The sequence below is a fragment of the Bufo gargarizans genome, chromosome 2 (assembly GCF_014858855.1).
Source record: "Bufo gargarizans isolate SCDJY-AF-19 chromosome 2, ASM1485885v1, whole genome shotgun sequence".
Classification (NCBI taxonomy): Eukaryota; Metazoa; Chordata; class Amphibia; order Anura; family Bufonidae; genus Bufo; species Bufo gargarizans.
The window spans coordinates 612,359,943-612,384,121 of record NC_058081.1 but is presented as its reverse complement, the minus strand read 5'-3'; the positions used below and the strand labels follow the sequence as shown (position 1 = coordinate 612,384,121).

Sequence of the window (24,179 nt, the reverse complement as noted above, 5' to 3'; positions counted from 1 at the left end):
CACTGCCGAAGCCCCTCCTCTTCCTCCCCCAGGCAGCCAGCGTCAGTCTTCACGGCACCTCCACAGAGGCGCCGGCTTCCAGCTCCAGCACACAGAATACTCCCTCCGGAGCTCAGCTGTGCCTCTGAACGGACCCCCGCGCATGTCGATGCCGCCAATCTTACAGGGACCGCAGGTCAGTAGCGGAGCGCCACCAGGGAGAGGGATCTGAAGCATCCATGCTGCAGGCTTCCCACCGGAGACAGGAAACCACACTGAAGGGGAGGAGAGTGTCCGCCCTTTTTATTCTGCAGGTTTCCTGTCTCGGGGGGCGGATCCTCCTCTCTCTGGTAGTGCTGTCATGGGCGATAGGAAAACAATGACTCTCTATGGGCACGAGTGACAGCAGTAGCTGTGGAGGTGATCGCTGCATGTAAATGCAGCTCTTCACCTTTACTGACAAGTATCCAATTGTCAGGAAGAAACGCTTCCTTCCTGACAATTGTTTGCTCGATTGCTGCATGTAAATGATCTTAACCTGTGGCTACAGACCGTGCGATTAATAGCAATATGGTCTGAAGGAAAGGACGTTTCTGGGAACCCTGCAAGCGAGACATTTTTTATCTACCTTCTGTCAATCCTGTAAGCGAGAGGTTTTCAATCCAATTTTTATGCTTTATTAGTAGAGCAGTGCACGCCATTTTTACACTATTTTATTTTGGAAGATAGACCCAACTTCTGGAGTTGCTGTGCTCAATGTGAACTACTCCCCAGCTTGTTTCCTTAATCTCTTACTCTATCTGCCATAGCAGACTGACATAAAGACTGACACTATCAAAGGGTTCCTTTGCATAGGATGACAAAGCAGCGGATTCCTTCGACAATCTACAGCTCACTGGTGGAGGAGGCCTCTGCATTTACATGCAGCAATGTCCTCCAGATTATGGGGAGGAGCGATTGCTAATACCATCACTCTTCCCCATACCGACACGTTTGCCGGCAGAATATTGTGTTTACACCGCCAGCAAACAACTATTTGTGTCTGCACAAACGATCGGATTACCAAATGAACAAGCGTTTCGCTCATTCATCAGGTAATCAGTGGTACATCTACACTGCCAGATAAATCGCTAACGAACATTGCTATGAAAGCTTGTTAGCAATTATCTTTAGGATAAAGAGCCCTAAAGACCAGACAGTGTCAGACTCTGCAGGGACACACCCAACTGGTAACACCTAGTTGTACACTTAGACTCATGCAGAACACAATTATTTACTAAAACAGACATGTCAAGAGTGGTAGCAGGTCCTCTTTAATATCTGAGACTGTGGAAGACATGAAGGAATCATACAACACAGTGGATCCACCATATAAAAACATTTATTCTCACACTAAACAGGTTAGAAAAAGAAAAATTCTGATATGGACAACACATGAGGACAGAGATTACGATGGGTCGAGATCGGGTCAATCTCTACTCCTCTAGATGGAGAAGTACATGTCAAACATTGTAAGAAGAGGAAGACACGTTGCCCCCATGACCGGTCCAGTTAGTGTGAACATAATGTCCAGGGTTGGACAGAAGCTCGTAGGTGTGAGCCCCAAAGTAATCTCTCTGAGCCTGAAACAGAAAAAAAAAAATAATACATTTTGTAAGCAGTTGTGAAACTACAACTTCCATTGGCCATATCATCATGACAGCCAGAGAGCCACATGTTGGCGACCATGGGCCTAAAAACATTAAGATTAGCATCAATGAACTTTACATTACCTGGATCAGGTTTGCTGGTAGCATTTCATGCCTGTAGCCATCATAGAATGACAATGCTGTGGTGAAGCATGGCATGGGGATACCATGCTGCACCCCACAGCTCACCACCCGGCGCCAGGACTCCTAGAGAATAGATTGATAAAACCATAGTGAGTAGATACATTTAGCTTAAAGCTTCTGAGCTCCAGTGCAAAGACATTTATTTAATAGGGCCAACCATTACAAACAATGTATAGCGTTACCGTCCTCCTATATATCATGAAGGAGACCTCTCAGGCAACTACAACCTGTGCATGCCCTGTAGTTATGGCCTCTACAGTAGGTTAGTAAACATTAGGATACAGCAGCACTCTGCGGGCGCCAAGGTTTATGCACACAATACATTATTTAAGAAATGGACTGAGATAAACAGCAAACGGGTGTAGCAGGGTAAAGCCACAGGTGTCATATTGTAATGTTTTTGATGGACTTTCCCTTTAGCTGCACCCCCAGTACTCACCTGACAGCTATGCATCTCCTTTTTGAAGAAATCATCCAGCAAAAGGTTTTGAAGATCTGGATTTCTGTCAAAGGCTTCTGTGATTTTGCCCAAGAACACACTGAAAAGAGGCGACAAAAAGATTTAAAAAAATATATAATATATATATATATATATATATATATATATATATATATATATATATAAAAATCATAATTACAAACAAAATGCTGTAAATAAAAAAAAATAATAAAAAAAACACACCCCAAAAATCTCATGAAAAATAAATGGGGAGTCAGGTCACTGGTTTTGGACAGCAACTGTTGAAAGTTATGCTAAAGTTACAACTTACTCCATGCCTATGGATGCATGACTCTTGTTTTCAAGACCACGAGGGTCATTTTCTAAAGTCTTTATGGTGTAAAAATGTCACACAGCATACGTGCATCGTAATTAAAGACTTTTTAAGCTTCTCGACACTTTAGAAAAGGCATCGCGGTTTTGCCTAGCGTGGCTCGATGGATTTGATTTAACGTGGACCAGAAAGTGTTGAAGACATCAGTTTCTGGTGCACGGCAGGCAGAAATGCGCCTAGTTTATTAAGAGGCATCTGCCTTTATGCCAGTCTTGATAAATGTCCCTCTATGTGTCATGGCTGTATATATAGGACATGGACTACAGACAAAGTGCACACAGGTATGCTCAGAATGTGTCTGCAATCTTCTGTGATACAGTGCTCTTAGATATATTGGTAAAAAAGAGCTGATAGACTCCCTTTAAAAGTGGCGTTACAAATTTTGCAAATTATGCATTTGCAACTTTTGAAAATTGTTGCATTTCCCCATTTTTCGCCACTTTTCAGAAGGGTGGCTTGACCAGCAGCCACAGCTAATTTATTTTCGCACTCATATCATTGGGGACACAGAACCGTGGGTATAGCTGCTTGCTGCCACTAGGAGGCGACACTAGGCGAAAAAAAAAAAGAGTTAGCTCCTCCTCTGCCGGCTATAGCCCCTCCAGCCTGGAGAGAGCATATCAGTTTTTAGCTTAGTGTCGTAGGAAGCAGTTTCCATGGGGATGTGTTCTTCCCGCCCCGTGGACTGCTTTAGAACGTCCCACGGATCTGTGTCACCCAATGATATGAGCAAAAAAACGAGATTTTTGTGAACTCACCTGTAAAATCTCTTTCTCGCTTAGTTCATTGGGGGGACACAACTCCCACCCATTGTATTTCATTATAACCGCAGGTGCTGGAAATTTGTTTGCCAATCCTTAGTTTGAAACACAATTAGACTGGCTCACAGTATTTTTGCATTTATTACACTTAATAAAAATCACAATTATTTACTGTTGTAATTGTAAAATTAATAAAATTAATTGCCCACTAAATATAAAACATATCCTAGTAGTATATCAAAATAGCATAAATATATGGGTATTTTGGATGCGGAGCTCACGCATATACCCAACTAGCAGGAGTACTCCAAAGGGATAATAGGACCACTTGATTATGCTGTGTGGTGTCGGTCAATAGCGCATTGAATCCATACTTTGACAATGTTCAGATGGTTATAAAATAACTTGCCAAATGTTCAACATACCAATCGGTAAGAAGATATCCACCCTGCGGTCCACGGTATGTTCTTATAATGTCCGGAGGGTACTTTTTACTTATTCTCGTAGCGGTATCTGCTAACTACCTCCTGCCACGAGGTAGTATCACCGCTTCTCCTTCTCGGCGTCTCACGTGACCTGACCTGTAGATGGTTCACTTGGTCGGTGATGACATCCACCTGCGCCAGTCGGAGTAGCGGGAGTTCGTATAGCAGAACTATACCGGTACGGGGTTCGACTCCCCTTCACAGGAACTGTTTAGATGGTAGTTGAATCAGTCCTCTTTAGAGATTAAGTCGCTGCCGTTACCGCATGGATTTTTCTCGGGTGGTTCTAGATAATAGATAGCACGGATCCTTTTTTGTGCTTAGACAGAAATAGCGCACCACTGGCTGGGTCCTGTTCACACTGATTTATCCTAGACGCGTTTCAGAACCGTAGTTCCTTCCTCAGTAGGCAAATGTGAAATGCTACCTGTGTACAGACTGGACATGTCTTTATATCCCCTTTTTGTGTTTGATGAAATATCTGGTCTGGATTCTTAATTAATTGGCTGCAGGGGATTTACCACTTGCAGCCTGATTTTGTCATGGATCCAGACAGAGGATTTTTGACACACATGTGTCATGCTTTGTGGGCAACATATATATACTACCAAATATAAAAAGAACTATAGTCATTATTTTTACATAAAAAACCTTCTATATAAAAATAGGAATAAAAAATAAAAGGTAAAGATAGATGATAGATGAAATGAACAATAAAATAGACAATAAAAAAGGCAAAAAATAAAATAGAGTACAATTGTCATAGAAATAAAAATGAAAACAAACTAAAGATTTTTGAAGAAAATTACAAAAAATGAATAAAAATAAAAAATACAAATAGACATATGAGATAGAAAAATAAGTATAAAAATAAATATACAAATAAAAATTGAAAAATAAAAATAAGACATGGATAAGCAATGGTGGTATGGTATTGACAACTTTATAGCTGGATCCTGAGTTTAAAGGTCCTGGACTGATCTACGTTGGAGGGAGAGGGGGGGAGGAACGCAGGGAAAGTCGGCGTGTCGCCACACAGCCCAACACCGACTAACCATGTGGTCCCACCACCCTCCCCTATAGGAAACCAAAAATTTCGATCTCTGAATTCAGTCCCTGTGGCATCAGGGACCCAAACTCAAAGATCTTCTTTGATTCTTGTCTGGACATTTTTGCCAAGAAGTCCCCTCCTCTCCAGTCTGATTTAACTGACTGGATGGCACAGTATCTCAATTTACTAGGATCTCCTGCATGATGTAATTTGAAATGTTTTGACAGGGGGTGTGTTTCTGATTGTTTTTTAATGTTATTAATATGTTCTGCGATCCTAGTTTTGAACACTCTTTTGGTCCGTCCTATATACTGTTTTGGGCATGGGCATTGTATAACATAGATAACTGCCTTACTATTGCACGATAGAATTTCTTTAATCTCCCACTTGAAATCATTAGATGTTGAAGATATAGTTCTCAGATTTCTCTCAAAGTGGGTCTGTTTGCAATTATGGCAGCAACCACACCTGAAAAACCCTTTTAGGTTGGACCATGGAGTTATCATTGGTTCTATGCTCTTTTTTCTTATCGTGGGGATAAGAAAAAAGAGCATAGAACCAATGATAACTCCATGGTCCAACCTAAAAGGGTTTTTCAGGTGTGGTTGCTGCCATAATTGCAAACAGACCCACTTTGAGAGAAATCTGAGAACTATATCTTCAACATCTAATGATTTCAAGTGGGAGATTAAAGAAATTCTATCGTGCAATAGTAAGGCAGTTATCTATGTTATACAATGCCCATGCCCAAAACAGTATATAGGACGGACCAAAAGAGTGTTCAAAACTAGGATCGCAGAACATATTAATAACATTAAAAAACAATCAGAAACACACCCCCTGTCAAAACATTTCAAATTACATCATGCAGGAGATCCTAGTAAATTGAGATACTGTGCCATCCAGTCAGTTAAATCAGACTGGAGAGGAGGGGACTTCTTGGCAAAAATGTCCAGACAAGAATCAAAGAAGATCTTTGAGTTTGGGTCCCTGATGCCACAGGGACTGAATTCAGAGATCGAAATTTTTGGTTTCCTATAGGGGAGGGTGGTGGGACCACATGGTTAGTCGGTGTTGGGCTGTGTGGCGACACGCCGACTTTCCCTGCGTTCCTCCCCCCCTCTCCCTCCAACGTAGATCAGTCCAGGACCTTTAAACTCAGGATCCAGCTATAAAGTTGTCAATACCATACCACCATTGCTTATCCATGTCTTATTTTTATTTTTCAATTTTTATTTGTATATTTATTTTTCTATCTCATATGTCTATTTGTATTTTTATTCTTATTCATTTTTTGTAATTTTCTTCAAAAATCTTTAGTTTGTTTTCATTTTTATTTCTATGACAATTGTACTCTATTTTATTTTTTGCCTTTTTTATTGTCTATTTTATTGTTCATTTCATCTATCATCTATCTTTACCTTTTATTTTTTATTCCTATTTTTATATAGAAGGTTTTTTATGTAAAAATAATGACTATAGTTCTTTTTATATTTGGTACTATATAGTATATATATGTTGCCCACAAAGCATGACACATGTGTGTCAAAAATCCTCTGTCTGGATCCATGACAAAATCAGGCTGCAAGTGGTAAATCCCCTGCAGCCAATTAATTAAGAATCCAGACCAGATATTTCATCAAACACAAAAAGGGGATATAAAGACATGTCCAGTCTGTACACAGGTAGCATTTCACATTTGCCTACTGAGGAAGGAACTACGGTTCTGAAACGCGTCTAGGATAAATCAGTGTGAACAGGACCCAGCCAGTGGTGCGCTATTTCTGTCTAAGCACAAAAAAGGATCCGTGCTATCTATTATCTAGAACCACCCGAGAAAAATCCATGCGGTAACGGCAGCGACTTAATCTCTAAAGAGGACTGATTCAACTACCATCTAAACAGTTCCTGTGAAGGGGAGTCGAACCCCGTACCGGTATAGTTCTGCTATACGAACTCCCGCTACTCCGACTGGCGCAGGTGGATGTCATCACCGACCAAGTGAACCATCTACAGGTCAGGTCACGTGAGACGCCGAGAAGGAGAAGCGGTGATACTACCTCGTGGCAGGAGGTAGTTAGCAGATACCGCTACGAGAATAAGTACAAAGTACCCTCCGGACATTATAAGAACATACCGTGGACCGCAGGGTGGATATCTTCTTACCGATTGGTATGTTGAACATTTGGCAAGTTATTTTATAACCATCTGAACATTGTCAAAGTATGGATTCAATGCGCTATTGACCGACACCACACAGCATAATCAAGTGGTCCTATTATCCCTTTGGAGTACTCCTGCTAGTTGGGTATATGCGTGAGCTCCGCATCCAAAATACCCATATATTTATGCTATTTTGATATACTACTAGGATATGTTTTATATTTAGTGGGCAATTAATTTTATTAATTTTACTATTTTACAATTACAACAGTAAATAATTGTGATTTTTATTAAGTGTAATAAATGCAAAAATACTGTGAGCCAGTCTAATTGTGTTTCAGTATTTTTTGGTTTTCAGCTGGTATCTGAAAGACTGGGCTCCAGTAGGTTGCTGGTGAGCTCCTCTGAATTGTCTATTGCTATCAATCCTTAGTTTGGTTCGGCCTTTCTGGCATTTCTTGTGTTCCGATTGTGTATATATATATATATATATTTTTTTTTTTTTTATTTTTTATTTTTTTTGTCTCCTACTCCTAATGCTTGGGCACAAACTGATAGCTCCTCCTCTGCCGGCTATACCCTCCCCAGTCAGGAGAGAGCCTAACACTTTTTAGCCTAGTATCACCTCCTAGTGGCAGCAAGCAGCTATACCCACGGTTCTGTGTCCCCAATGAACTAAGTGAGAAAGAGATTTTTACAGGCGAGTTCACAAAAATCTCGTTTTAATTTACTCCAGTTTTTTGCTTAGCTGCACGGACTGCCGGAGGATTTGCCTAATTTATGACAAGGCCTGTGCCCTCCATCGGAGCAGGGGATATCAAGACCGTCACAGAAAGTGCCACTGTTGATAAATCTCCTACTTTGTATTAAAAAAATTTAATATTATATTATATTTGTTCATTTTATTAGTTCAGGCATTTTCAGACGCAGCAACACCAATGATGTTTCTTTTTTACTATTTGGCGATTTCCATACTACAAAAAGATAGAACATGTTCTATCTTTGGCCGTATGTTGGGGATCTCAGACCCATTCAAGTCAATCAGTCCACATCCGCAAACGGAGTGCACACAGCCAGTGCCCGCGCACTGTGGACTGCCATTTGCGATCTGCAGCATGGGCACTGGGCCCTAACAGGAATACACTGAGACTACAGTGTAAGTGAAGGGACAGAATTTCTATATCACTTGTTGCCCTTAAAAGGGGCTCAGAGTACAGCAAGTGCAATGTGATGAGACCCCACCCTCTCTGTCAAACCAAAGGCATAAATGGGAAATCTAGGCTGTATCAGGGAACCCATATCAAAATCCTCTATTAGCCTGCGTCACACACAAATTTGCTTTGTTTATGTGACAAAGCCACATCCATTGTGTTGCATGTCACAAAGGTTTTTATGGTTTTCTTTTAGTGGCATATTTTTTTTTTTTTGAATTGTAAAAAAACAAAAACAACAACAAACACACTATTGTGTCACATGCAGTGCTTTTAGAAAAAAGCCAGACACGTCAAACTGAAAAAAAAATAATACTAATAAAATTGCAAAAAACATGCATGTCCTGTGCTTCAAAATTGTCATAATTGCCACAAATAAACAGAATCCAGCCTTACGGGTGTACAGTTACCTGCGAATGATGCAACCGCCCCTCCACATCATTGCAATTCCACCATAATTTAACTTCCATCCAAAGTCCTTTGCTGCTTGACGGAACAGAATAAATCCTTGTGCATAAGAAATTATCTTAGATGCATATAAAGCCTAGAGGGCAAAATAAATAAGGAAAATTTTCATTTTTATGGGATGCATTTTCAATGCAGAAATTCTCTACAAAGTGTGCAATAACATGTCTTACACCACCCTCCCCAGCTTTGATGATATGCATTGATCACACATTTGGAAAATGCTCTTTTCTTTGGTACTTACTTTACAAATGTCGTCGAGGAATGACTTCTTATCTCCTTTAAATGGGACCTGTTTTGGTCCTTGAAGCTGCTTGCTTGCCACAACCCTTTCGCTCTTCAAAGACGACAGGCAACGTGCAAACACTGCTTCACCTGCAGGATCAAGGAGAAGTGTAAGAGAAGCTTCATACCAGTATCTTCAGCCGGGTTCTTACAGCATTTTCTTGCTGTACTCGTTAAAGGTGTTTTCCATAACATCAGCAATAAGCCTTTCCGTTCTGTGCTCAGTTATAGGAGCAGGAGAACGGAAAGGACGGATTTGGCACATAACTGAGCCGAACGGAGCCCACAGACCCCATAAACTATAATGGGGTCTGTTAGGTCTCCGCTCAGAGGAAGATTTTTGAAGCAGTGACAAAAAGTTGTGCGTGCAGGACTTTTGTCTCCACTTCAAAAATCTTCCTCTGAATGAACTTAGCCTTAAAAGATGATTTTCAGGATTCATCAAAATCAGATTAGCAGCGGTCTGAATCCTGCCCATCTCACCAGGAGGAACTACAAAGCCCTGTACACTGTACAACCTGTAGTGGTTGTGTCTGATTACCGCAGCACTGCTCAGACATAAGTGTGGCTGTGTCTGGTATCATTCTACTTAAATGGGTTGGGGGACGACGACTTTACAGATCATATATTGGTGACAGCCTAGTGAGGTTCTAAAAACCCCTGACCATTGCATCAGACCAAAGTAAACATATATGTAAAAAAGTGATGTTCTGGAGCAGCCTGGGACTGTAATGTGATGGTCTGCAGATAGAGGTAATGGGACATACACTAAATTCTCATAGCCTCATTTTTTAGCTGCAGCACTATCTTAACGTGTTGATACTCCCCTAATGACGTCACCAGCATCAGCCCACATAACTGGTTTAACGGTGACACACTGAACGTTGTGAAGTGTTTCCTGCTGGGATTACGCCACTGCAACCAGCAGCCTAGGGAGTGGGCAGGAAGTTAGTGCAAGAAAATAAAGTCCTCCCACAGTAGGCTATATGGCTCCTTACTGTAATGTCAATCTTCCGGCTTGTGTAAAAAGGGAATTACAAGGTTTGATAAGAAGTTCCTCTTACATGTTTGCATACTTGGGAGACAAGGTAAAGTTGCTGTCATCATCAGATGCAGTAACATACTGTTAATCCATTACCCTTGGGACCAAATGGGATTACGAGAGGTTCCAGGTCATATAATTATTAGCCCCTTCAGACGCAGCCTAGTTTGGTACGTAAAGAGGACCTGGTTCTGAGATTACAATATTAATACCTGGCACTACAGGACATGTTTAGGAGATGTGATATCGCCATTTATTTCTCAGATATGCTGCTCTATTGCAGCACTCTGCCCCCCATTCTCTTTTAATTTAATTGATCCAGTTGTTGTGGACGCAGCAAACAACAATTATGTTTCAGAGGCAGGATGTAATAGCGATCCGGACTTGTCAGGCTTGGGGGCCCTTTAGTAGAATCCCAGCTGCCATGCCAAAGGGAGTGAATAAATATGAAAGTTAACAACGGATATTAAATTTAAAAAAAGGTCACCCATAGTATCAAATACTAAGAGATTAGCCTCAATGCTGTATCTTATCACATCTAAGGAGCGACAAGAGTCGCTGTAAGTGGCAATCTTTCCTTCTACAGCGACTCTGGTCTGGAACCAGCAGATAATCCACCATTACACTGGATGCAGTAGGATCTCATGGTTATTTTACCATTTCATAAGTTGGGTGGATACTGCGGATCATGTTGAAGTTACAGTTGAGCATTTGGTGTAATCCCTCTGAGTCATTTGGGATAAAGTACAAGAGTTCGGCTAATCTCTTAAAGGGAATCTATCAGCAGATTTGTACCTATAAATCTGGCTGACCTGTTACATGTGCGCTTGGCAGCTGAAGGCATCTGTGTTGGTCCCATGTTCATATGTCCCCGCATTTCTGAGAAAAATTAAGTTTTAATATATGCACATGAGCCTCTAGGAGCAATGGGGGCATTGCCATTACACCTAGAAGCTCTGCTCTCTCTGTGACTGCTGCACGCTCTGCACTTTGATTAACAGGGCCAGGCAGTGAAAAGGTCATCACGCCTGGACCTGTCAAAGTGGAGAGTGCAGCAGTTGCAGAGCCTCTAGGTGTAACGGCACCTCCCCCATTGCTCCTAGAGGCTCATTTACATATATTAAAACATCATTATGCTCAGCAATGCAGGCACATATGTACACAGATGTCTTCAGCTGCCAAGTGCACATACAACAGGTCAGCCCGATTTATAGGTACAAATCTGCTGACAGATGCCCTTTAATATTTTATACCATAGGTGCCTTTATTTAATATCAATCATTTCATATTCAATCAACCCCCATTGGCATGATATTGTGACAGGCCGGGTGTGTACTTCCTTATATACAATCCCCAGCTGCTATGCCAATTACTCAGCACCCAGCTATTGCATTCGCAGGGTACCAATCGGAGGACTGTGGAAGTTCCCTCTAATGTCAACATTGACCACAGCATCTGAGGGGTTAAACTGCAAGGATCAGATTTTAATATTATAATAATAATGATAAAGCTGCTACCTGAAAATGATGGGGCAGGCCTTGCTCCTGAGCCCGCATCATCGCCAGAGGGTGTTAACTACAAGCATTCGATGACATAATAGTTTGTCATGGAGCCGGTAGGGGTTAGAGAGTTTTTCCAGTTTTTGGTGCATACTACTTCATCACTAAATGAAAAGTTGGACTTCTTTTTAATAGACTATGTTTAAATAAGTTCTTACCAATGAGAGTAACTGGGACTCCAAAATCTAGAGCAGAGATTGCTGTCCACTTTCCGGTGCCTTTCTGCCCAGCGGTGTCCTGAATCTTTGGGAGCAGGTGCTTTCCATCGTTGTCCTTGAATTTAAGAATGTCAGCCGTAATTTCAATCAAGAAGGAGTCCAGCTCAGTCTTGTTCCATTCTTCAAACGTCTGATTTAAAAATGTAAAATAAAAACAATGGAATCCTTTATTGAAGAATAGTTATAAAACTCAGGTACGCCAAACACATAGTACACAAAATACACACCTCCTCTGACACGTTTCGGATGTATATAACACCCTCAGGGCTCATGTACATGAACTTTGTTTGGTTCCACATCCGAGCCGGCTCGGATGCGGACCCATTCACTTCAATGGGGCCGCAAAAGATGCGGACAGCACACAGAATGCGTTGCTCCATTCCGTGGTGCGGACAAGAATAGGCATTTCTATTATAGGCAGCCCGTTCCAACGCACACGGACAGCATCTGTGTTTTGCAGATCCGCAATTTGCCAACCACAAAACACGTCGCTGTTGTGTGCATGAGCCCTTAGTCGTAGCAAGGTGGTGCGAATACTGGCGCTGCTTAGCTAGGTGGTGTGAATACTGGTGCCAACAGACACAGCCAGCAATATACATAGAAAAACCTATAGTGAAAGGGAAAAATAAATAAAAATGTGCTTGCGGTTTAGCCCATTAGGTACATCTAGCTTCAGCATTTAGTAATCTATGGTGTGTATCTCCACCTCTGACTGGCAGAGTCACCTTTTCAATGCCTTGCACCTCCAAGTGTGAACTGTTAGGGCTTATGCACACAACATTTTTTTCTTTCCCCTTCCGTTCTTTTTGCGGAACCAGCCACTTCAATGGGGCTGTAGAAAATACGGAAGTTACTCAGTGTGCATTCCGTTTCCATTTATCCGCATGGCCGTCCCGCAAAAAAGTAGTCCATGTCCTATTATTGTCCGCAAATCACGGTCCAAGGCCCCATTCAAGTCAATGGGTCCACAAAAAAGACGGAACGCACACGGAACACATCCGTATATTGTGCATCCATACTGTAGAAATGCTATGCCCAGCCCATTTGCTCATGTGTTTGGTGATTAATAAGTTACTGTTTCTGTATACGATCCGCAAAAAAAATGATCAAATACGGAAACGTTTTGTGCAATAAGGAAACAGAAGAGGACTTAAATCGGAGAAATTATAATAAAGAAACTCAGATACAGAACAACTGACAAGTGAAAAAATGGACCGCAAAACAACAACGGTCGTGTGCATGAGCCCTTACCTTCATGCACATGGAGAATATGGTGAGAAAACAGCAGATATATGTTTTAGTGGTTTTTTTGTTCTTATTTTCCAAGTTGGTACCATCCGATAAGTGTCTGTGGATTCCGATTTTGAGCGGTCCCGCCGTACAGCCCACGTACTGTAGGCTGCAGGTTTTACATGTAATAAGCTCTGTTACATTATTAGTATTACAGTTGATATACTGTTTGATTTTGTGCGTGGTACCATTGGCTTTGGATATTTTGATCATACTACAGCATGTGCAAGGAGCTATTATACTGTAACCAAGTTAGCGAAACAGACTGGGGGACAGTATCTGTGCTACAGATTTGGCAATACATTGAAAGCCACCTTTGATGACTTCTGAGAAGCCAGGATCGGTATTTCTTCACAATACCACTGACTGCTTTACATTCACAGCTGTACACCGGTTTAGCGGTTTTACCATCATGTACAGTGACTGATTTATTGGAATATAACAAATCCATTCTGCTTTTTTTTTACCTCACCATGTTCTATGCTCTGTTCACCCATGAGGGATAACCATGGTTGCTCAGTGTGTTCCTCCCTATTTACTGCGAACACTAAATGAAGACCTGACATCTCAATGTAACAACTCCTCGCATCTCACCTTCGCCATCTCATCCTGCTCCATCCCGAGGATGTCCTTCATCAGATGGTAAGCTTCGCAGATCAGCTGCATGTCACCATACTCAATTCCATTGTGAACCATTTTCACAAAATGGCCCGAGCCTTCTTCGCCCACCTGCCCAAAACCACAGTTATTAGAATATGGCATTCAAATCTGGGACAAATGTGTGGAATATAGGACTGTTGCAATATAACTAAACCTCTGACTATGGAATTGACATATTTGAAGGTAGTATAGTGTTAAGTGTACACATGCTCATGCATGTACCTGTAAGTTAACATAGGAGGGCTGACATGTTGGGTAAGCTGGTTTGACACTCAAGGAGTGATGGTTACCCTATGGATATCAAATATATGGTTGATGCCGTGCCCGCCTCATCGCCTGGGGTGGGTTGAGGGTTATGAGAATAAATTGGTTATGATAAGCATCATCCTTCATTGATAGAAATATTATTAATATCTTGCACTGCTGTCAGATGATATGCATAATATGTGATATTGATTTGACAATATGCATCCATTAATGGAGATTATGTGTTTGTGCAATGATGTTCATGTTCTATTTTTACCTCTGAAAAAAGAATAAGAATTATCCGATTTAAAAAAAGAATATGGCATTCAGGTTCTGATTGCGTTTAATATAATGAGATGATCAGGTTTAGGTCTAAAAAAGGTACCCACAAAGGGTTAAACCAGAGCTACCAGACTTAAGGGATTCAGTACGCCATTGCTTTCAGTTAATTGCTCTCCTCCAACCACTACCGATTTAACACTTTATGCTCCCTTAAAGGGTCCCTATTCCATAAACTCTATGAATGCAAAAAAACAAACACTATTTTACAGAAAAATCTATCACATTTGTTTCAAAATTCACTTACCCAGTCACAGCATGGCTCCTTCCCAACCTTGGCTGCAATGCCCTGGAAAATGTCTTTAATGTAAGGCCTGTAAGGAAAAGACAAATCCCTGAGAATACTGATGCATGGCTGCAGCAGCGAACACAATGAGACAATCCAAGTATTTTAATTAATACTGGCCCACGGCATACTGAACCAAACCCATCACTTTTCTCAGGATTATACTACATTATATGGAAATTGTGCAGGAGGAGGGGGCTTCAAAATATATTTGATTCTTGAAACCCTCTACAATGACGTATGGTTTTTAGGGCATGCCGGGTTCTGAAATCATGGTTGACATTTATCTTCAGCCTCTAATAGAGTGAAAAAACTAAAACGGAGAAACAATCTTCGAACAGCAATGCAAGGTTCCACTGCAGCAGCTTTAAGATCTTTTGAGAACTCTTACCAAGCCTCACTGTCTCCTCCAGGCATCAGAGATGGTCCATATCTGGCCCCGTCCTCTCCTCCACTAACACCACTACCAACAAACCGGATGCCCTTGGCTTTTAGCTCCTTACAGCGCCTCTGAGGAAAAAAAAATAAAAATAAAAAATAAATTATACAGTAAATGTTCTGCAGGTACAGCCATCCACTTAACATGGCCACCAGGAAAGAAACTTACTGTGCTGTCACTGTACTCTGAATTGCCACCATCAATGATGATGTCACCAGGTGAAAGCAAAGGAACCTGCAACAAAAACAAAAAACCTCAAGTTAGAAATTGGCAAGAAGATGAGATGACTCAGGAGGATTTTATTTACACCTGGCACCGAGGAAAAATTTACCAAACTGGCAGTGTCAATATGGCACGGCTGTGCACACTGGGAGGCGGCCTGGCACTGTGCAGCACAATGGATTCAGCGCATATTTGCAGAGTATGATTAAATACTGTGCAGATAGGAGTGTTATGACCTGTCCACCCTGCACTGCGAGACTACCCTCCACCCTGCAGAGCTTCAAAGAGGACTCTGCCAAATAGAAGAATAACAGGACTATAAAAAGCATGCAATGGTTGGGTGGTCCTGGTACACAGGGCCACTAACATCACCAGGCAAGCAGGGGACATGGTGCAGGATTATAAACAGAGGGCCCACATACACCTGCTGGCACAGATCTTGCACTGAGTTCCAGGAGCTGGTAAGGCCACCAATACATACCAGACTATTGATGAAGTCGTCTACTGCTTTTCCAGCCTTCACCAGCATCATAATCCTCCGAGGTTTCTTCAGCTTGCAAACCATTTCTTTTAAAGAATGAGCCCCAATCACCTTGGTGCCTTTAGCTTCATTAGCCAGGAACTCGTCAACCTTTGAAACGGTGCGGTTAAATGCACAAACCTGGAGGAAGGGGACAAGGTCACGTGTAACCTATACAACTGTGCTTACATTACTTTGTATTTACTTTTTATACAGTTAGGTTGCCATACACATCCGATATCTGTCAGGCCAATGCTTGTTCAGCCAACAGCCATCTCTCCCAATCCCCCATATACATGCACTCTTAGCAGGGACAAACCTGCTTCAATAAGCCAGTGCTGACAACCCCCATCTAAACCCAATGGGCCAGATTTATCATGACTCTGACAGCTCACTCCACTTTCACATATGGCTAAAGTCAGTTTTAGCCAAGTCAGATTTATGATCGGCCCTTTAAGACTGTAATAAATGTGGTTTGACGGTAGCAGTTTATCCGTCAGTAAGCAGCTTTACAAAAGTCGCACATCTTTACGAAAAAGTCGCACGTCTTTACGAAAAAGTCGCATGTTCTATTAACCACTTCAGCCCCGCTAGGTGAAACCCCCTTCATGACCAGAGCACTTTTTACACTTCGGCACTACACTCCTTTCACCGTTTATCGCTCGGTCATGCAACTTACCACCCAAATGAATTTTACCTCCTTTTCTTCTCACTAATGGAGCTTTCATTTGGTGGTATTTTATTGCTGCTGACATTTTTACTTTTTTTGTTATTAATCAAAATGTAACGATTTTTTTGCAAAAAAATGACATTTTTCACTTTCAGCTGTAAAATTTTGCAAAAAAAAACCGACATCCATATATAAATTTTTCGCCAAATTTATTGTTCTACATGTCTTTGATAAAAAAAAAATGTTTGGGCAAAAAAAAAAAATGGTTTGGGTAAAAGTTATAGCATTTACAAACTATGGTACAAAAATGTGAATTTCCGCTTTTTGAAACAGCTCTGACTTTCTGAGCACCTGTCATGATTCCTGAGGTTCTACAATGCCCAAACAGTAGAAAACCCCCACAAATGACCCCATTTCGGAAAGTAGACACCCTAAGGTATTCGCTGATGGGCATAGTGAGTTCATAGAACTTTTTATTTTTTGTCACAAGTTAGCGGAAAATGATGATTTATTTATTTTTTTCTTACAAAGTCTCATATTCCACTAACTTGCGACAAAAAATAAAAAATTCTAGGAACTCGCCATGCCCCTCACGGAATACCTTGGGGTGTCTTCTTTCCAAAATGGGGTCACTTGTGGCGTAGTTATACTGCCCTGGCAATTTAGGGGCCCAAATGTGTGAGAAGAACTTTCAAAAGGTGCACTTTGGAATATGTGCCCCTTTGCCCACCTTGGCAGCAAAAAAGTGTGACACATCTGGTATCGCCGTACTCAGGAGAAGTTGGGCAATGTGTTTTGGGGTGTCATTTTACATATACCCATGCTGGGTGAGAGAAATATCTTGGCAAAAGACAACTTTTCCCATTTTTTTATACAAAGTTGGCATTTGACCAAGATATTTTTCTCACCCAGCATGGGTATATGTAAAATGACACCCCAAAACACATTCCCCAACTTCTCCTGAGTACGGCGATACCAGATGTGTGACACTTTTTTGCAGCCTAGATGCGCAAAGGGGCCCAAATTCCTTTTAGGAGGGCATTTTTAGACATTTGGATCCCAGACTTCTTCTCACACTTTCGGGCCCCTAAAAAGCCAGGGCAGTATAAATACCCCACATGTGACCCCACTTTGGAAAGAAGACACCCCAAGGTATTCAATGAGGGGCCTGGCGAGTTCCTAGAAATGTTTTATTTTTTGCATAAGTTAGCGGAAATTGATTTTTTTGGTTTTTTTCTCACAAAGTCTCACTTTCCGCTAACTTAGGACAAAAATTTCAATCTTTCATGGACTCAATATGACCCTCAGCGAATACCTTGGGGTGTCTTCTTTCCGAAATGGGGTCACATGTGGGGTATTTATACTGCCCTGGCTTTTTAGGGGCCCTAAAGCGTGAGAAGAAGTCTGGAATATAAATGTCTAAAAATGTTTACGCATTTGGATTCCGTGAGGGGTATGGTGAGTTCATGTGAGATTTTATTTTTTGACACAAGTTAGTAGAATATGAGACTTAGTAAGAAAAAACAAAAACAAACAAAAAATTTCCGCTAACTTGTGCCAAAAAAAAATGTCTGAATGGAGCCGTACAGGGGGGGTGATCAATGACAGGGGGGTGATCAATGACAGGGGGGTGATCACCCATATAGACTCCCGGATCACCCCCCTGTCATTGATCACCCCCCTGGTAAGGCTCCATTCAGACATCCGCATGATTTTTTACGGATCCATGGATACATGGATCGGATCCACAAAACACATGCGGACGTCTGAATGGAGCCTTACAGGGGGGTTATCAATGACAGGGGGTGATCAGGGTGATCACCCCCCTGTCACTGATCACCCCCCCCTGTAAGGCTCCATTCAGACATCCGCATGATTTTTTACGGATCCATGGATCGGATCCACAAAACACATGCGGACGTCTGAATGGAGCCTTACAGGGGGGTGATCAATAACAGGGGGGTGATCAGGGAGTGTATATGGGTGATCACCCGCCTGTCATTGATCACCCCCCTGTAAGGCTCCATTTAGACGTCCGTATGCGTTTTGCGGATCCGATCCATGTATCCGTGGATCCGTAAAAATCATACGGACGTCTGAACGGAGCCTGACAGGGGGGTGATTAATGACAGGGCGGTGATCAGGGAGTTTATATGGGGTGATCAGGGGTTTATAAGTGACGGGGGGGGGGGGGGGGTGTAGTGTAGTGTGGTGTTTGGTGCGACTGTACTGACCTACCTGAGTCCTCTGGTGGTCGATCCTAACAAAAGGGACCACCAGAGGACCAGGTAGGAGGTATATTAGACGCTGTTATGAAAACAGCGTCTAATATACCTGTTAGGGGTTAAAAAAATTCGGATCTCCAGCCTGCCAGCGAGCGATCGCCGCTGGCAGGCTGGAGATCCACTCGCTTACCTTCCGTTCCTGTGAGCGCGCGCGTTCACAGGAAGTCCCGGCCCTCGCGAGATGACGCATATATGCGTGACTCTGCGCAGGGCCGCCACCTCCGGACCGCACATCTGCGTTAGGCGGTCCGGAGGTGGTTAAAAAGTCTCATAAGATAAGCATGGTCCTCACTGGAGTGAAATTGCTCAATTTTTTGCGACTTTTTAAATAGTCTCAATAGTAAATATGTCTAGAGATTAATTTACATAAGAAAACACGCCCACTTTCAGAAAACTGGCGAGCATAGTGCAGAGCAGAAAAAAAGTCGCAAATTTTTCAGTCCATTATTCTGACTTGAGCTAATGATAAATCTGGCCCAATGTATCTAAATGCCCCCTTCCTACAATTCTATTCCAGGGCAGTAGTTTCCAAAATGTGACCGACCAGCTGTTGAAAAATTACAAATCTCATCATGCCCTGCTGTGAGTTGTAGTACTGTTAAAACTGGGTCATATTTCCCCAGCACAGGAGTTCCGTCGCTCGAATAGCCGGACGTGACAATTACCAGCCTCAAGGGGAGTGACGGGGAGATGCAGTGGCGGCCGTGCAGGGATCCGGAGCGACGTGGTTGCCGGGGAGCAGGCAAGTATAATCCATATAAGGGGCCCAGGCATTGGTGGAGATATTTTAGATATTGGATAACCCCATTAAGACCCTCCACTATTTTTGTTGCCCTTCTCCGCACCAGTTCCATTTTATCTCTATTTGTAGGTGGGGTCTCTAGGACTGGACACAGTATGATGTGATCTCCCTAGCGGCTCTATACAGAGGTAGTAAAACCAGCATCTGGAATACTGTGTCCAGTTCTGGAGACCCCACCTACAAAGATAAAATGGAACTGGTGCAGAGACGGGCTCGGTATCCATGTTTTGTGGACTGCAAAACGGATACGGTCGTGTGAATACCCCCTCATTTTAATTTGCTATTTTTTTACACCGAACTTACAATTTGTTTTATCTTTTACATTTTATTGGCTCATATCTGATGTTTACCAAGCAAGGAAGTCACCCAAGAGCGGGGAGTTACATAACCCAGCCCTGAGCCAACATCACGTTTCCCCATCTTGCCACTTACCACATAGCCATGATCGTTCATGTTCAGGATCAGGTTCTGGCCCATCACAGCCAATCCAATGAGGGCGATATCAGCTCTGGTTAGGAGAGAAAAAATAATAACCTTACGGGGCCTGGAGGTGACAGGAGGACGAGGCAGGGGTACGTTCTAATACACACCCAGCAGTCACAGGGTCAGGGAACGAGCACACTGCATGTGTTGGTTTTGGAAAGGCCCAGCAGCCGGGGTGGACAATAAAACTGCTACATGTCTTTGCTAGAAATACAATGTCTTATCCTACAGATCAGTCACATCTTAGGCTGCAGATAAAGTGATTCTTAATGATTGATTAGGCGGAGAGGTCAGTTACTTCCTCCCTCTCGGAGATCTCTACTTCCCAGTTTTCAACTTCTTCAAAAACTCGTGCAGCCCTTTAGGCTGGGTTCACACCTGAGCGTTTTACAGCGCGTTCCTACGCGCTGTAAAACGCTCAACAAGGAGAAACCAATGCTTCCCTATCGGCATGGTTCTCACCTGGGCGTTTTACAGCGCGTACGATCGCCCCAAGAAGGACATGAGCTTCTTTGGGGCGTCTTGTCGCGCGTTCCCGTACATAGACTTTTGGGAACGCGCGACAATGGACGTTCGCTTGTCTCTGTATGCGCGATTGCAAACGCTGGTACAATCGCGCATACAGAGCGCTCCATCGCGAACGCTCAGGTGTGAACCCAGCGTTAGACTATGTATTCTTATATTATTGTGACCGACTGCGGAGGGAGCGATACCACGAGCTAAACGGCCGACGGGGTCACTATCAGATAGCTAAGTATCTGGGACCAGACAACAGAAGGTAAACTTCCGCTTTTAAGACTTTATTCACTTAGGGGCTGCATGGTGGTCTCATTATTAAGGGAGAAGACACCCTGCATTCTGCTAATAGGATCCATATATACATCTCTCACGTCTAACTATAGTGTGAGGAAAGCCTGAGGTCACCAATCCACGGAGGTATAAGGCACGGCTTACCTCATGCCTCACCGACTGGTGGAAATCCAGGCAAGCCAAAGGTGCCAGGTTCCTTTCTTGGGCTTGTAACACACTTAACCCCTCTGTGTAAGCACTGGGTACACCCAGGCACAGGCATGAGACAGCATGCAGCAATAAGCAAGAACAGACATGGGGCACTTAGATTTAACCCCTTCGCGCCTGGACGAGAATGTGCCCTACCACTCCTTCCCAAGGCAGAAAGCCAAGGTCTTTCTTCCTTGTTCCCTGGTATTAGTCACAGCAATATGAGACGCCACAGTGAGCAGTACTTCTTCTCGCAGTTCCATATATGAACCAGGAGGCTCAGTATGATCAGGAAGCGTTGTGAACAGCTTTGTTATATTCTGTAGGTGTAATCTGCAGCTCGCCTTGCTGATCTCCGGATGAGATTCGCATGTTGTAACGGGGTCTACAACTAATTGCCACAGATCATCCAACAGGTATATAAATACACAGCGGAGGGGGCGCTTCCTGCTGATCTGATTACTATACAGGATTACCGGCTTGCTTGGGAAAATCCACCCTCAGTCACTGTCACGTTACATCATGGCTCCCGAGTGACGGATTATTAGCAGGGAAATTACAGATTCCTCTCTTGCGACAGTCGCCTTGGTTGTCACCCATTCCAGGCACCCTGCGTACTCGCTCTCTCATTTCAGTTGCAGAATCCGTACTGACAGTCTTAAACAAAATGCAGTACAACGAATGTGGATGGGGTTCAACAAACCCCATTCACTCATGTTTAAAAAAATAAAATTAAATTAAAATAAAAAATTCCCGGCAGGTTTTCTAAAGGGTGGCCCACGAAAAAGTAGGCCACCTCCAATATCTCCAAATGAAACTGCCTAAATGGTAAATCAGTCTTCGTTGTCCATAGCAACCAATTAGAGCCCTGTAGGAACTGAAAGCTGAGCTCTGATTGGTTGCTATGGGCAACTAAGACATTTACTATTAAGCAGTTTGATATGGAGATATTGGAGACGGGCTGCTTTTTCGTGGGCCACCCTGTATATGTCCTATGTGCTGCAGAAATACAACCGATTCTATTTACTGCAATGCAATAAGTGAAATTCGCAATGGAATCTGCATGCGACATGAGCGGATTCACCTGCAGAATCTGCTCTGTGTGAACTCACCCATATGCTGCAACTAATCCTCAGCGACCTGTATCTTACGTAAGACATGTAATGGTTAAGGGTTCGGCTACACAGCAAACTTTGGTATGCAACTTCTTGATGCAGAAAAAAGTCGCAAAACTTTTTTTGTAATGATGGTCAATGGTATCGCAAAAAAAAATAAAAAATATATATCCAAATTGGATAGATTTTTTGCGACTTTTGCATTGCAGTATGTTGCATTGCGATGCCATTGACTATCATTACAAAAAAAAGTTGCGCGACGTAAATGTCGCCATGTAGCCAAACCCTAAAGGAGAATTAGGTTAAGTTAAGTTATCCCCTAGCCACACGGTGGTGGATAACTATTTGATCGTGGGGGTCTCACTGCTGGGACCCCCCACTGATCACGAGAGCCCTGTACCCCGTATGGCTCCCCAAAATGAACAGAGCGGCCGGTTGAGCATGCACACAGCCGCACCATTCATTTTTATGAGAGTTTCAGGACCCCCACCGATCTGATAGTCATCCCCATAACACAACCAGAATACCCCTTTAGGTTCACATGTAGAATGCTCATGTGTCTGCATTACACCCTATTCACACATTGCAGATTTGATTTGTATTTTGAAGCCAAAGAGAAGAATTTACAGGAGAAAAACATTAAATTTGAGAAATTACCTGTAATAACCACGTGAGCAACTGCATCACAAAGCTCATTTGCATAAGATTTGGGCAATGTTTATGTGAAAAGTACAACCTGTCACCGCTCCGCAGCCTACATGACTGCCAATGGGAATAATAGACATTTTAGATCATATTTACACAGCGGAGTATTGATTGGAGGCACAGAAGTATTCATAAACATGCCCTAATGCCCTCAGAGCAATATTGGGATGTTTTAGGCCGATACGCCAAGTGCTCCCTGCAATTTCTCTTCCGCAAATGCCTTTTCTTGTCTGCAATACGGACAAGTATAGGACATGCTCTATCTTTTTTGCGGAGCCACTGAATGGACATACGGATGCGGACAGAACAGGGTGTGCTCTCCACATTTTTTGCGGCCCTGTTGATCAGCGAAAATAGTCGATCAGCGAAAATAGTAAAGTCTGTACAAATTGCAACCAAAAATCCAGTTGGATTCTTGGCAACTGACGATCTCGGTGACCAACATTACCTGCGAGGACACCATCTTCATATGGCCGTGTAGCCTTATTAAGGTGCGGGGCAGGAAATTCAATTTGTTACAAGTTGATACATTGTGGCCCAGGGTGACAACAACTCTTCTCTTCCTGAAGTCAAAGGAAATCACTGATGCTACATTCCCATTGACTTCTGTAGAGAGAAGAATATTAAAGGGGTTGTCCAACATTTGCCGATCCCCTGCTTCCTGGTGCAGAGGTGGCAGCAAGGCCCTGCTCCAGGACCACATAAGGACACTCTAGTATTATAAGTCCCACATGGTAGGTGGGGGCCTTGTTACAGATTGAGTGAGTAGTTGTAGAACTACAAGTACCTGCATACCCTGCCAGCCACATCCCACGCGCAGGATGCTAGGAGTTGTAGTTCTACCACTGGCGCTGATGATGACACTCCCATCAGGACCAGGACTATGGATAAGGGGCCCTGCTATATGGATACATAGGTAAGGGGCAGCTCAGACCCTGTGACCTGCATGTGACTAGAATATGATCACGTGACCTCTCGGGGAAGACGCCAGGTACTCACTCCGCCATGGTGACAGCTCAGGTGATGTCAGTGGTCCCCGGATGTAGCGCTGCTCTGTCCTCTCACTGCTGTGTGTGTGTGACAGAAACACGGACTTCAGCCTAAGTTGTCTCTGAAGCCACCTGACGTCACGCCCTGTCCCCGCTTCCATTGGCTCAGCATCAAGCGTAGGGCGTGTTCCTGGCCGTCACCATTCCAATCACACTGGATAGGGACCTCGTCAGTCAGTGGGCCG

At 43.0% G+C, this 24,179-nt stretch overlaps 1 protein-coding gene across 1 annotated transcript; it reads right to left on the bottom strand.

Annotated features, from left to right (window-relative positions):
- Positions 1-1,342: 1,342 nt before the first annotated feature.
- PGD (phosphogluconate dehydrogenase) lies at positions 1,343-24,087 on the bottom strand. The gene is made up of 13 exons (XM_044282064.1): positions 23,945-24,087; positions 20,076-20,151; positions 15,848-16,027; positions 15,313-15,378; positions 15,097-15,215; positions 14,667-14,733; positions 13,769-13,903; positions 11,825-12,014; positions 9,025-9,155; positions 8,726-8,859; positions 2,251-2,350; positions 1,752-1,874; positions 1,343-1,601 (listed from the first exon to the last, which is right to left on the bottom strand). The coding sequence occupies exons 1-13, from the start codon at positions 23,950-23,952 to the stop codon at positions 1,482-1,484; spliced, it is 1,449 nt and encodes a 482-aa protein (XP_044137999.1). The 5' UTR covers positions 23,953-24,087; the 3' UTR covers positions 1,343-1,481.
- Between the last annotated feature and the right edge of the window lie 92 nt (positions 24,088-24,179).